General features: G+C 48.1%; 1 protein-coding gene across 2 annotated transcripts in view; it reads right to left on the bottom strand.

The window, feature by feature from the left end:
• Nucleotides 1-14,140, bottom strand: part of LOC147683726 (von Willebrand factor A domain-containing protein 5A-like) — a 306,655-nt gene that overhangs the window by 277,040 nt on the left and 15,475 nt on the right. For both annotated transcript variants that reach the window (XM_086944896.1, XM_086944897.1), the window contains exon 2: nucleotides 6,985-7,026. In XM_086944896.1, the coding sequence (XP_086801022.1) occupies nucleotides 6,985-7,026 (42 nt within the window). The remainder of the gene's footprint in view (nucleotides 1-6,984; nucleotides 7,027-14,140) is intronic.

Raw genomic sequence — 14,140 nt, 5'->3', positions numbered from 1 at the left:
GCGAACTCGACAACATGGCATGAGCACAATTTACATTACAGAAGAACACATTAATTTGTGGTAGGCACGGGGAGACAAAGCGATTTGCCTGGAATCACAGGATGTTGAGCTGATGCCGAGATTCGAACGTAGCTCCCCAGCTCTAAAGTTCGCAATTCTAGAACTTGTGGCGGGAGGTGTGTCTAAAAGTGTATGTCGGTGCTGGCCATCAATGAGGGAGACCTGTGCATTTTTCAAATGGGTGGTGAAAAAATAGGAGTATGTTGCTGCAGATGTGGGCCGCCGTGCCACCAATGTACTTACCTGGGGAGGGTAAACACCCATTATTCCGCAACTTTCTTTCTGCATACCATCACTCCGCATACTTTCATTACGAAAGTACCATGTCTCTGCAATGCCATTATAACGCATGGCATTACATTTTATATGCTTTTACCATGGATACATTTATAACGAAATTCGTTTTAAATGCTTGAATGGTAAAAGCATGTTTTTTTCAAATGTGTGGATAAGGTAAGTATGGGTATAGGGGTATATGTTTTGGGGTACTGAGGTATATGTTTTGGGGTGTTTGGGTATTTTAAGGGTTCAGATATAGTTTTGGGTTATGGGGTACAGGGGTAGTTTTAGGGTTCAGGGGTAGGTTTGGGTTTTGGGGTACAGGGGTATTTTGAGGGTTCAGGGCTAGGTTTGGGGGTACAGGGGTATTTTTAGGGTTCAGGGATAGGTTTGGGATACAGGGGTATTTTAGGGTTCAGGGGTAGGTTTGGGTTTTGGGATACAGAGTTATTTTTAGGCTTCAGGGCTATGTTTGGGTTTTGGGGTACAGGGGTATTTTTAGGGCTCAGGGCTAGGTTTGGGTTTTGGGGTACAGGGGTATTTTAGGGTTCAGGGGTGGTTTTGGGGTACAGTGGTATTTTTAGGCTTCAGGGCTAGGTTTGGGGTTTTGGGGTACAGGGGTATTTTTTTCACTTTATTTTTGTATGCATCCCCAAAACAGTTTCCCCCCACAATTGGCATCATCAAAGAAACACGTGTATACATATCGTTCACCACATTACGGCCCATGCAGGTACAGATATAGTGGTGATCAAATCTCTGGGACGCAAAGCAAATCACAGTTACAAATACAGTTTGGACCATACGTGCGTTGCCATCAGGGCACTACTCAAACACCATCCCCTCCTCCCCGTTCCCAACCTCCTCTCTCTCAGATCCCGACTCCTCTGGGGAGAACAATTCAGCACTGGTGGCATCCGAATCACTGTAGGACGACCCCACAGCGCACATAGTTCTCCAAGCTAGCAAGTTCTCCTGTAGACTCTCATCCCTGCTTGTATGCTGCATGTGTGTTTCCTCAGCTAAGGTCCACTCCTTATCCCTGAGCCACCTTGACAACACAGGGGCCCTTTGTCCCATCCAGGTGATAGCTACCCAACGCCTCGCTAACACTAGGAGCAACTGTAACATTTTATAGGATAAGTTCCGCTTTTTAGGTTTGGGGACCAGGGCCAGCAAACAGTGTAGCGGGGTCAAAGCAATTCGGAGGCCCGTGACCGTTCGAATGTGGTCCACCACCGCCTTCCAGAAGTCCCCGACCAGCGGGCACTCCCAGGCCAGGTGCATAAATCCGGCCCCTCCTGTGCCACACCTAGGGCAGTTATCTGGTCTATCCACAGTGATACGGCGAAGGGAGACCGGGGTCATGTATGTGCGATGTACAAAATTGAAATTACCAGCTTAAACCGCGCATTGCACGACAGTACTATGCGTTTACGTTGTCCCAGGTCTAGTGCAACCCCCAGATCCGCCTCCCAGGCCGCTCAAGACGGGGAGACCGGAGGGGCAGAGTCGCTTCTCATGGCCGAGTACAGTAATGTGATCAGCCGCCGTCCCCTGCCACAGGATAGAATGATGTTCAGGGTGTGGGACAACGGAGGTGCCTCCGGGTACTTTGGACAGGTCACCCTCGCCATCTTCTGAAGGCCTCTATAGTGCAGGTACTGCCCCCCAGTCAGTCCAAAGGCCTCCATAGCCTGCTCCAGGGTCACGAATGTATCGTCCGGATAAAGGTCCGCCAGCGTCTCTCAGCCGCCCTCTCGCCAGTCCCGGAAAAGACATGTGTTTCTCCATCCGTGTCACGGGTGCCAAGATCCACACCGGTAACTCCCTATGAAAGGGGGCCAGCGACAAGACCTTCTCAACAAACCGCTGCCAAATCCCGCAGTGTTTCGGACTATAAGCGGTAGAGTACCATCTGCTCCTCTACCTCGCATCAGAGCCACCTGTAACGCCCTTTCGTCCGCCCTGCCCGCCAAGAATCCCGTTCCCAGTTATCCGTGCCCGCGAACCATCATGCAGCCGGAAGGAGTTGTGCCGCATAGTAATATAGGTCAAATCTCGGGGCCTCCAGGCCCCCCCTCCTCCCAGCGCCGGACAACGGTGTGCAGGGCAACTCTGCTGCGTTTGCCCGTCCAGAGTAGTGAAGTAAGCAGCATATTAAGCATTCGAAATATACGCGGGGGAGCAGGCATAAGGTGTTTTGTAAGATTATAATACCCTCGGCAACATTACCATCTTGGAAACAGCTAGCCTCCCCATTAGGAAGAGTGGGAGAGTGTTCCAAAAGGACACAGACTGCTGCAGGGTATGGAGCACTCGCTCAGCGTTGCGGGCCAGCATTTGTTCATCGGACGCAGCCACTTGGATACCCAGGTATCTGAAGGCCTCCAATTCCCACCGCAGCCCCAGGTGTGGGAGACTCAGTCGCGGGTCATCACCATAGCTCACCAGGGGAAAGATCAAGGACTTCCCAGGGTTGAGGCGCAGTCCCGAGGCTGCACCAAAACGATCCAACAGTTGCAGTAGAAGAGGTAGTGATTCCCGCGGGGACGTCGGGTAGGACAAAGCATCATCCGCATACAGGGAAATCAGATTCACAGTATCTCCCATCTGTATACCCCACTGCGCCATCTCCGTTCGGACTGAGACCGCCAATGGCTCAATCGCCAGGGCGAACAGGAGCGGCGACAGGGGATACCCCTGCCGAGTGCCCCTGCCCAAGGGCCATTCCTCCGATCTCGCCGACCCAAGTCTGACCCTGACCGTAGGCGCTCCGTACAGAATCCTGATCCAAGTGCAAAAGATGGGCCCCACCCCTGCCAGCCGGAGCCAAGAGGTACCCCCAGTTGACAGTGTCAAAAGCCTTAGCCAGATCAATCGACACCAAGCTCTGGGGATCCCCCCCTGTCACGCACCTCATGTAGAACATGGTTCAGATGCCGGAGATTCATGGCGGTGTTGCGGCCAGGGATAAACCCACACTGGTTTTGGTGGACCAAGGGCGTCATGTGTGGCGCCAACCTGGTAGCCAAAAGGCTAGTAAGGATGTTTACATCGGTGTTAATCAGAGTGATAGGCCGGTATGCCGCGGGATCACAACTATACCCACCCGGCTTTAGAAGCATACAAACCTCCCCCTGGTTCATGGTGGGCGGGAGGGCGCCACATTCCAGTGCCTCATGGTAAACCTGCAAAAGGAGGGGGGCAAGGGTATCTGCAAACGCCTGATAAAATTCCGGCGGGAAACAGTCTCCGCCTGGGGCCTTAGCCTTCGGCAGGGCAGCCAACGCTACTCTGACCTCCCGGAGCGACACAAGTGCATCCAGTTCCTCCGCGGCCTCTGTCGAGAGGGTCTAGAGAGTCAGTCCCCGGAGGTATGGCTGATAGGAGGCCTCCGTTATACACCGCCAGTAGGTGAGAGCGGAGAACCTCAAGAATACCCGACTCTGAATGCACCATGTCCCCTGCAGGACCCTTCAAGGCAACTATCCGTACCGGAGCGGACTCCCTCTTAAGGATCCAGGCCAGCAGACGTCCAGACTTGTCCCCCTCACGGTGGAGACGCGGACGGTATTGACCGAGAGTATACCTATCCAGTCGGGTAAGTATGTCATGAACGCCTTCACGGGCCATCCGCTCTGACTCCAGGTCTGAACCACCAGGATCCGACAGGGTCTGACAGTGTCTAAGGCAGTCTTCCGCACCCCTCAAGTCAGTAAGCAACACTCTCCGGACCCCATAGGCCAGGCCCATGCATCCGCCACGCACAACCGCCTTCAGGGCGTCCCATTTAGTTGAATAAGGCAAGGCACCGCCCTCCCAGTTTAAGTCCAGGTAGTTATGCAATACCGTCAACACATGATCCCTACCCACCTGGTCCTGCAGGAGGCCCCCAGTCAACCTCCAAGTCCGCGGACGGGAGGACCGGTCGACCTATTGCGCAACGCACGTCACGGGCAAGTGGTCGGACAGAAAACGAGCCTGATGTGTGACCGTCAAGGCAAAGAATGCGTCAACATTGGCAGCAAGGATTCTATCTAGCCGACTATGTGTGTTGTGCGTAGGGGTGTAACCGGTGTACAGTTTCTGTTCAGGGTTGCCTAGGCGCCACACATCGGTAGCTCCCAGGTTGTTCCTCACCTCCCGAAGACGCACAGTCATAAGTGGTTTCGTGCCAGCCCAGGGAGGGTGCCTGTCCATAACCGGGTCCAACACACAGTTGAAGTCCCCAAACCAGAGATGGGGAGCGTCTAAATCCGAAACAATAAGCTCTTGAAGTCAGGGTCATCTACGTTGGGTGCATAAGAATTTAATAACAGGAAGTCTCTCCCATCCAGCTTCACCCGCAGTAGCAAATACCTGCCCTCAATATCCGCCTCAGCAAACTGAACAGCCAGGGGGACCCCAGGCGCCACCCAAATCAGGACCCCCCTAGCCTACATAGAGAAGGAGGAAGGAAACACTTGGCCTCTCCATTTATTTGCCAGTTTAAGAGCACCCTCATTCAAATGAGTTTCCTGCAAACGTACAGGGGTATTATCAGGGTTTAGGGATAGGTTTGGGTTTTGGGGTACAGGGTATATTTATGGGGTTAGGATGGGTTAGTGTTTAAGGGTGTTGGGGTATTTTAAGGAGTACGGGTGGGTTAGGATTATGGGGTGCAGGGGTATTTAAAGGGAGCAGGGTGGGATTAGCACACGATATGAGACATGGCATGAAGGGCGGAACGTACCACATGCCCCCAGCGTTTGTCACGCCCCCAGCACAACGCAGACACGCCCACAAGGGCACGGTTCTTTTACCTTTTAAATGTATATGGTGGGCGTCTGCATAGCCTATGTCCCTCTGTTGCAACTGCCCTTTCCAACGCTATATTGGGTGTTGTGATTGGTGCTGTGGTTCCTGAGATTACCCGCCTCAAAGGTTTGGGCTCTCTATTATATTAGTATAGATTTGGAAGCTTAGTTCATCTGGACATTGCTATTTCTAAGAATTATTTTGTTTTTGCTTTTAGCATTTTGAGTGAAGTAACCACAGTTGTGTTTCAGTAGCATGGAGCAAAGCAGGCAGTCCAAACATCCAATTCTCACAATTGCCCACATCGGACGAGGAGGAACAGCAGGACAAGCTAAAAGTATTGTAGCAGAGTTTAGCACTCCCAATTTGAAATATTTATTGCGAACTATCTACAAATAAGCATTTACCAATTGCTAGGCTTCTCATATCAGACTTAATGGGAGTAAAATACATGATAGGTGTTATATTTACACTGCAATTGTCATAATATGAAAATTAACTGGGGATGACCAGTAATGAAACATAATTTTTTTTTGAGACCTTACTTAGGGCCTGGTTTAGATCTTGGCGGACGGGTTACTCCGTCACAACCGTGACAGATACCCCATCCGCCAAAATATAAATCCCTTAGGCTATAATGGGATTTATATTTTGGCGGACAGGATATCAGTCATTATTGTGACGGAGTACCCCTTCCGCCAAGATCTATATCAGGCCCTTGGTCACAAGCAGTAATCAAGTGATGTTGTGGAAACTACAAAGACCAAAATGCAACTGGATAGTTTCTTCATATCAGGTAAAATAAATGTTGTTGATAAATACTGGACTTAAGAATCTCTACTCCAAATAGGACTTGACTGAGCAGTGAATTTCAGGGATTCATAAAACTCCTGGCTGGTAGCATTTCAAGAAGCCACAGACAGGGTTAGGCTACAAACATTTTGATTGTAAAAGTACAACACTGAATACTGGATATAGAGAGAGATTTCATTGCCCCTATTGCAACGCGAGTCAAACAGTATATTTTTATAATGTCATTACAAACTGTGTTTCATCAAGACAACCCATCATGCTTTTAGAAAGTTTGGGACCTAGGGCCAGATGTAGGTAAATCCGATTTACCGACTCTTAAATACCGACTCATACCGATTCGGTATTTAAGAGTCGGTAAATTGGAAGGAGGCAGATGTAGGTAAAAAATTACCGAATCTATAAGAGTCGGTATTTACAGATTCTGTAAATACCGAATCTGTATTTCCCATTGGTTCCTATGGGCCTTGAAGCCCATAGGAATCAATGGGAAATACAGAATCGGTATTTACAGAATCTGTAAATACTGAATCCTGGAAGGGTGCAGGGGGTGTCACTTTGACACCCTCTAGCACCCCAATTCCGGACTTGTGTGCCATGTGGCACACAGACATGCCCTAAGGGCATGTCTGTGTGTCACATTGCACAGGTGTGCATGCACAGATGTGCATGCCCACCTGAATTCGGTATTTTACCACCCAATAGGATTGGGTGGTAAAATACCGATTTTTAAGGGCCTGTGGCACTCTTAGGAGTGCCACCTACATGTGGTTTTTCCGAATCAGTAAGTATACCGATTCGGTATTTTACCGATTCTGTAAATTTACCGATTCGGTAACTTTACAGAATCGGTAAAATATAGGCCCCCTACATCTGGAAACCCTAATACCGGTCGGTAACGGCCGAATTCGGCCGTTACCGAACGGTATTAGGGCTCCTACATCTGGCCCCTAGTCCCTAAAAAGCAGCATTCAGTCAACAACAAATAAAAAAAAGAATAGGTTCCCAGATGGGCATCAATTTTGGCAAGATTACCTGGCATGGGTGGTGGGCAGGGACGAGGCATGCAAACAAAAGCTAAAACAGAAGAAAAAGAAAAGAAAGTCTTAAGGTTTCTGCAGCTTTCAATTACAAACAGAAATTCCTATATTTGAGGAGTGAGTGGAAGGTTAGAGGTGTTCCTTCTGGATAGCCATCTCTTTTTTTAAGGATGCCTTCAAGGCACCTGTTGAATTATTGGAGTTTTCCTACCGCTACATATTTACTGTGATCATCAGCAGAGTTTTCAAATAAAAGTCTGACCCGTGGAAGATATGAAAAATCCACGATCTCCGACTTGTGAGTTAAACAAAATGTGCACCTGTGAAAATATAGGAATTGGCTTCATAAATAATATAGGTATACACATTAGATGTTGTAGTTACCAGTAAATGTTTGAACAGATGTGCACCGCGCCAAAATTAAGTGAACAGAGAAACTATGCAGGGTAACCCGTAACAATCTGAGCCCCATTGCGGTAAAATAATTTTTCTACACAAAAAGCTTTGGCCGCATCAGAATTTTTGTAATAATTTGGTTGCAAAGTACCTGCTTGGCATGAATGCTTAAATTATGTGAAATACTCCATTTGCCTTAATCAAAGAATCTCCAGTCTTGACACAACTGCCTTTGTGACCGGTTTACTGGTGGTGGCATGTGGATATAAATGCACATCTGGTTCTTATGATGCCTTCATTTTCTCGTCTTATTTGCTTTAAGTTTGCCAACATGTTCCCCACTGTGCAGTAGATACAGATGGCAAGGAACTACCTTGCCTCGTCACGGAGGCTTTGCAGAACTCTTGCTGATCTTCAAGGATTTGCCATGCTTGGGGACATGTTCTTATTAAAGACCACTTCTGGTAGTCTACGTACTTACTTGTTGATATATTGGTTCGCACATTGAGGTTCCTGCAAATGTACTACCGTGTTTTTCGCGTAAGTGCCATGCCTCAAAGCTTCCAAATGCTATTGTATTGTGGTCAGTAGTGCTTTGAGTGCTCTGAGTTTTGGGACTCCATGAACGCGGTTGGTTTTCAGCAAACTGCAGAAAACATTAAACAGGCAAAGGTAGCAATTCTTCTGAAGATATTTAGCAAAAATGTGGTATGCAGGACTTAAAACAATGTCCTTAGATTGATTCATGGTCTTTGCAGAAAAATAAATATCAGAAGCAAGGAAATGTTTGCAATGAATATGTGTCCATGTTCAGATTACCTGTAAGGCTGACTGTCTTACTTTTAAAGCCCTTAAGACTTAGCAACTGATAACCTAACATCTCACATTATTCTCTAGCCACCCTCCATGTCTTTGCAAAGGTCCAACAATCTTCATATCTACTTGTGGGCATCTGCTAATTTGTTCAACTTTAAGGTCTGTTCAAGGCCCATTTGTTGAGATGCAACTTAGACTAGTGCCTAAATAACTCTCTGGGACTAGAACTAGTAATTGTAGAGATGTTAAACCTGTCCTAAAACCGGGGGGAGTTAATACTTTGTGGCTAGCAATCTACCTGCAAACACGATATTCCCAAAAAAGGCTCCACGAAATGAAAGGATAAGCTGAAATTAGATTTCACCAGGGTAGGTAGAAAAATGAATCTCTGCTCTGGCCAAGACAAAGCAGAGCAGTGAATACAAGGGATTCTGTTCCTCTACTGCCAATTATAAGTCTATTGGCAATTCAAGCGAGATGGCACAGGGAAAGGCAACAAGTACTATGAATGTGAAGGTAGTTAGCTAAATATTGCACTCATGCTACCAACTGTATACCTGCGCTAATTTACTGCAGTAAACTTTAGAAAGCTAATTATATAGCAGGGCCCACACTCATATAGGCTGCTCTGTTTTGCACTAAAACAGACCCTTGTGTTTCATTATCTCCACCAAACTGGAAAATAGTCAAATGTAATCTTAGACCTCGACTCCAAGAGTCTCATTATTTTGGAATCCTTACAACAAACATGTGACTGCACAGGAAAGTCAAATTACAAAAGGTGCAGAGTTTACCACACTCTGCAATTATTGGGTGCAATAAAGTCAGCATGCTTGGAGTTATCGCTATTTAATCTTTGGTACGTAAAACTGGAAAACATTTAGAAGGTGCTATTGTTATCATCACAATAAATGTCTATCTCCAGCTCAGTGGCGGTGCGTCCACTGGGGCGTTGCCCCACTAATGCCACAGCCCCATTCAAATTCTCTGTTCTACTTCTCTGACGCTAACTCCAATCAGGACTACTGATTGGAATTAAGGTTGGAGAAGTAGAACGAGGGACGCTGAAGGGGGTAGAGGGGGTGGGGGCAGGGTGGGGTGGGGTGGGGCTGCTGTAGCACTCAGGGAGTTGAGTGACAGCATCGCACTAGACAGTCACAGCAATAGTGCGCATGTTCGTTTTTGGGCTTGTGATTTTTAAGATCAGTCCGAACTTGCGCACTAGCCTTCTCCTTAAGAGACGGAGGGTTGCTTCATGCTGCAGCCCCCTGTCTCCTCATGGGCCGGGAGTATCCCAGCCCTTAAGCCAATCCTGGCATTGCTGGAGCAGCGTCAGTAGAGGAGTTGGCAGAGACCTCGCGGCTGTTCCGGTTTGTTGAAGAGCGCGGGACACCAGCCCAGGAGCAGTAGAGCAGAGGCAGCGCGGTCCGGTAGGTTTTCTTTTATTATTTTTTCATTCTAAACTTCCCCGGCCCCCACAAGTATTGAGAGCTACGACTTTCGTGTGTGTGTATAAACTTAGAATGAAGATATTTGTACTTTTATGTATGTTCGGTTCCACAGACTTGTGGTTCTAGGTTATTTCCGTTACCTGGGATATGTGAGCTGTTGCTGGGAAATTACCAGAAAAAGATTATTTATGCCACTTTTTTTGGTAGCATGATCTTAATGGAAGAATTTTCAAATTTAAGGAGAAGTAATCTTAAAAGCATTATCAACGTGCTATAATCGTGCTATAGTAATGATTTTGAGATTTCGTGAAAGATAACCTGCTTTGCGGTTGATATCCTGTGAATGAAATACAGACCCTATCATACAACCCATGTTGAAAATCTGTGAAAGATGTACTGCCCAAAAAAAGTAACAATCTTCAAAGACTCTCAAAACTGAACTCAATTGAGCTTAACATTTGGCACACACACAACATATGCGCGCACACACACACGTACACATGCACACACATACCCAATCATGTTCACCTACACACACCCAAAATGCCTTTCGTCCATTTAAGAGGCCATTGGTTAAACCTTATCGAGGGATCAGAAAGGAATGAAACATTTGCAGGTGGACAAGTCTGGCGTGTAGATGCATCTGAAGTTAACTTTAGGAAACTTGGTTGCAATGGATACACAAGCTCCTGTGATACAGCCCTAGAGCTTGGCACTCAGCCTCACATACAGCTCACTATGAGGCGACTGCTCCAGCCTTTGTCATACTCACCATCATCCACTTGATAGAGGCCAAAATGGTGCGCACCTCCGTAGCCAAGCTGTGGTTCTAAATTAGTGTTTGGAATTTTGAAACTCTGAGAGCTGCGGAAGGTTGATGTGCATGTGTTGAGGACTCCGGAAATTTGGAATGTTTTCATGATGCGGATTTAGATACATATCTATATTTGGGTGCCTCAGTGTTAAATGAAAGCTTCTGCTGGATGGGGTTTCTGTAACAACTCAGCTGTCTCATCGCCCTGAAATGGTTCCATTTCCTTGTATCACATTCCAGAATCCTAGGCCCACAAGTACGAAATATCACAGACCGAGACCAGGCTAGAGCGAAACAAAATAAAATGGCTGAATCAATACCGCTGCACTCTTTCCAATCTTGTTTCGGTAATTCGTATCCTAGGAAACAGCATGCCTTCTCTTTCATGCGGAGACAGGGAAGGAGATTGGCATCACAAGCGCACTGCTGCTTAAGGAGGTATACTTGGCTCTCCTTGGCAGTCATGAACAAATCTTTAGACCCTGCATTCTCCCTCCACTACCAGACTTCCACCCCACTCCCCAACACTAAGTGTAGTTTGGGGTTGCTAGTACTGAAAAGAGTAAATATAGCATTCTCAGTGGAATGTGTCTGTATATGCATCTCATACACCAGAGGATACACAATGTAGTTTTATGTTTCAAGCGCTCCCCTCTATCCTGCTTTGCAGCCCACACTCACATTCCAAAGAGGACGGCTGGAAGTATTGTCTTGTTCAGAGGTAATTAACGGATTCTGTGCTGTGCCAAACGTACAGGATAGTTATACCTAGTCGTTGAAGCGCACGCCCCTTTAGGAAGAAGGGTCCCTCAGCCTGGCTACCATAACCACATTCACTTTACTCTTCACCGTCAAAAAGGAGGGGAGAGTTGGTCTAGATGAACTATTCATTAGTTTAGGCCAACCCCCACCTCGTTTTTGACTGTGAAGAGTAAAGTGCATGTGTTCTCAAATTAGCTTGAAAATGCATGTTTTGCCCACTCATTTTTCAAATTTATTTTTGAGGGTCGAGGCCCGGCCAGGGGACCTCCACCCTAAGGACTGTGGAAGTCAGAGGGTGCAAGCAACATAAGGAAGCATGACACAACAAACTCTACATTGGAGACCAAATGCATGGCGCAGAAGTACCCAAGCATTCACCCACCAATCACCAAAAAGGAAGGAATGGAGCCATAACAACAACAATGCAAGCATCCCTCTAGGGAGGGAGTAAGGAAAAGGCACTCGCAGAGAACCAATGCCCTTAAGCAGGCGAGTGCACAAGACCGAGAAGGGTCCTCGCAGAACGGGGCGGAAGGTTGGGTCGTGAAGGAATCTGCAGCTAGCATCGTCTCTACCAGATATATCGATACCGAAGGTAAGCAACTCGTACATCTGATAGAGACTACTAGCCACAGATTCCTTAACCTAGAATAGATACCCTAGCCATACCCAAAGGGTAGGAGGGTCTGCGAGAAGACCTCTCCAGCTCAGACATGCCCAAGACCCCCCACAGGGGACCAGCCGGAGGGGCAGGAAAAAATAGTCCCGTCCCCACAACAGGGAATGAGTCACAGGCCCGAACCTGAAAAGAACATCAACATTGTGAGGGAACACCTGCCCCACAGAACCTCAACATCGTGGAGGAACACCTGCCCCACAGGGGACGTGTTAGAACGACAAAAGAGGCAACCCAGCCTTCAAACCAGGAGAAAACTAAGGAAGCCAAAACACCCCCAGCCCAGACAACGTACCAGAGACCTCCACCGGAAGCCTCAAGGTACAGGCAGCGCAGAGGAAGAAGAGCCACCTACAGACTCCAAGGAGAAGAGACCGAAATACGGCAGACCCTCCTCCGGAAACATACCCAGTGAGGAGGGCCGCCCAGCTCATCACAGCTCAAAGCCAGAAGACAAGACTGAACGATGTCTCAGCAATAAGCAGTCAGAAGAATAAGAAGGGAAGCTACAGGACCCACGCTAAGGTACCCGGCCACAGAACAGAAGAGCAGGCGGGGTCAGCCAGTAGCTGACACGCCACAAAACTAAACGCTTAGACCAACTCGGGCTCAGAACAAGGGCAAGGCTAGTATACCGTCCCGAACGACCCCTAAAGAGGGCCGCCCTGGACAGAACAGACCCACTAAGCAGTGAGAGCAGCTAGAAGATAAGAGGAGTAACAAGTAGGGCAGACCAGGCAGTCAACACAGGAAACTATGCCCTCACAAACACCAGACAGAGGCCCAGGCCAAACGGCAGGCAAGGGCAAAACACTGCGGCACAATGCCGTAGATTACCTGCCCACACCCCAGTAAGGACCAAAGACCGCACCATCATAATAAAGCAACACCAGGAAGGGCGAGGAACCCGCCAGGGGGAGTCCACACCCTCCTCACAAAAGACAGAGCTATACGATAGCTACATATACCCCACATAGGGTAGAACATGTCCCAGAAAAGCATGGGAACCTCTCTTAGGGAAAAACAATCCCGCATCAGATGACAAAATCATAGACCTGCGGCAGAAACAACAGAAGGCTTAGTTAGCCAGAAAAACACATTCATACCAGAAAAGGGGGCTGAACCACCAGCCAACTGAAGAGCGGGGCGAACCAAGGACTCCGAGGGCACAGTATCACTCACAGAAATTGTAACAGCCCTCCAAAAACCAAACAGGAGCAAGTGGGATAACGTCTCCCACCAAGCCCCGGAGGATCAGCAAACCAACCTACTGAGGAGGAGGAGGACGGAGCCCGCAAGAAGACGCTGAATGGCGGAGTCTGCATGAGTATTAAACCGGAACCTGTCAAAAGGGAGTCCACCAGACACTCCCTAATATTTATAGGGAAAACAGCATCACGAAGCCAAGCATGGCGACGGAGAGCCACAGAAGTGGCCATAGCACGGCCAATAGCATCAGCAACATCCAAAGCCGCACAAAGAATAAACGCGGCCAACTCTCTACCATCCAACACATGGCCCCGCAGATCAGCACAGGCCCCCTCATGAGAGACATGGGAAAGAAGGGACTCCACAAAATCCCACAGGCTAGAAGTAGCCCTGGTCAGCACACACAAAGTGTTAGGCGTCCTCAAGGCAGCACTGGAGGAAGCAAAGACATTACGTCCCCATGAGTCTAACCACCGGACCTCCCGAGACGGAGGGAACAAACCACAGGCAAACACGGAAAGGCTTTGCGCATTAGAGTGCCTTGTGGAGAAGGGTGGAAAGAGACAGACCGGGTCATGTGGAGCAGGGCGATGACGGTGCAGTAGCGCCTGAGGCACCGGATCGCCTGTGGCAGGGCACCCCCAAGCCGCCAGAAGAGAATTATGGAGTGACACTTCAAAGGTAAGGAACAACTCCCGTCCACCAGAACCCTGGTGGAGAATTTCCAAGAGATTGTCTGTAGGAAATGGAGTGACAGGTTCACCCATCCTCAGAATACCAGCAGCTGTGGAAATAGCCAGAACAAATGCAACACTGTAGTGTAGTTCCTATATTCCCAATAGGCTCTGCGCATTGGAATAACATATTCTATAAATTTGACGTAGGACTTAGGTCAACTAGGTCTCTATCGAATATATTATACATAATTGTGAGTGCCAGCTAGCTCAGAGGTCATTAGAAACTTTCTCAAATACAGAAGGGATTAGTTTCTGACAACCGCATAAACATGACAACTTTGTTTCCCAAG

The sequence above is a fragment of the Lissotriton vulgaris genome, chromosome 11 (assembly GCF_964263255.1).
Source record: "Lissotriton vulgaris chromosome 11, aLisVul1.2, whole genome shotgun sequence".
NCBI classification, from domain to species: Eukaryota; Metazoa; Chordata; class Amphibia; order Caudata; family Salamandridae; genus Lissotriton; species Lissotriton vulgaris.
Note: the sequence above shows the minus strand (reverse complement) of the source record. Positions and strands in the feature narration are given on the sequence as shown.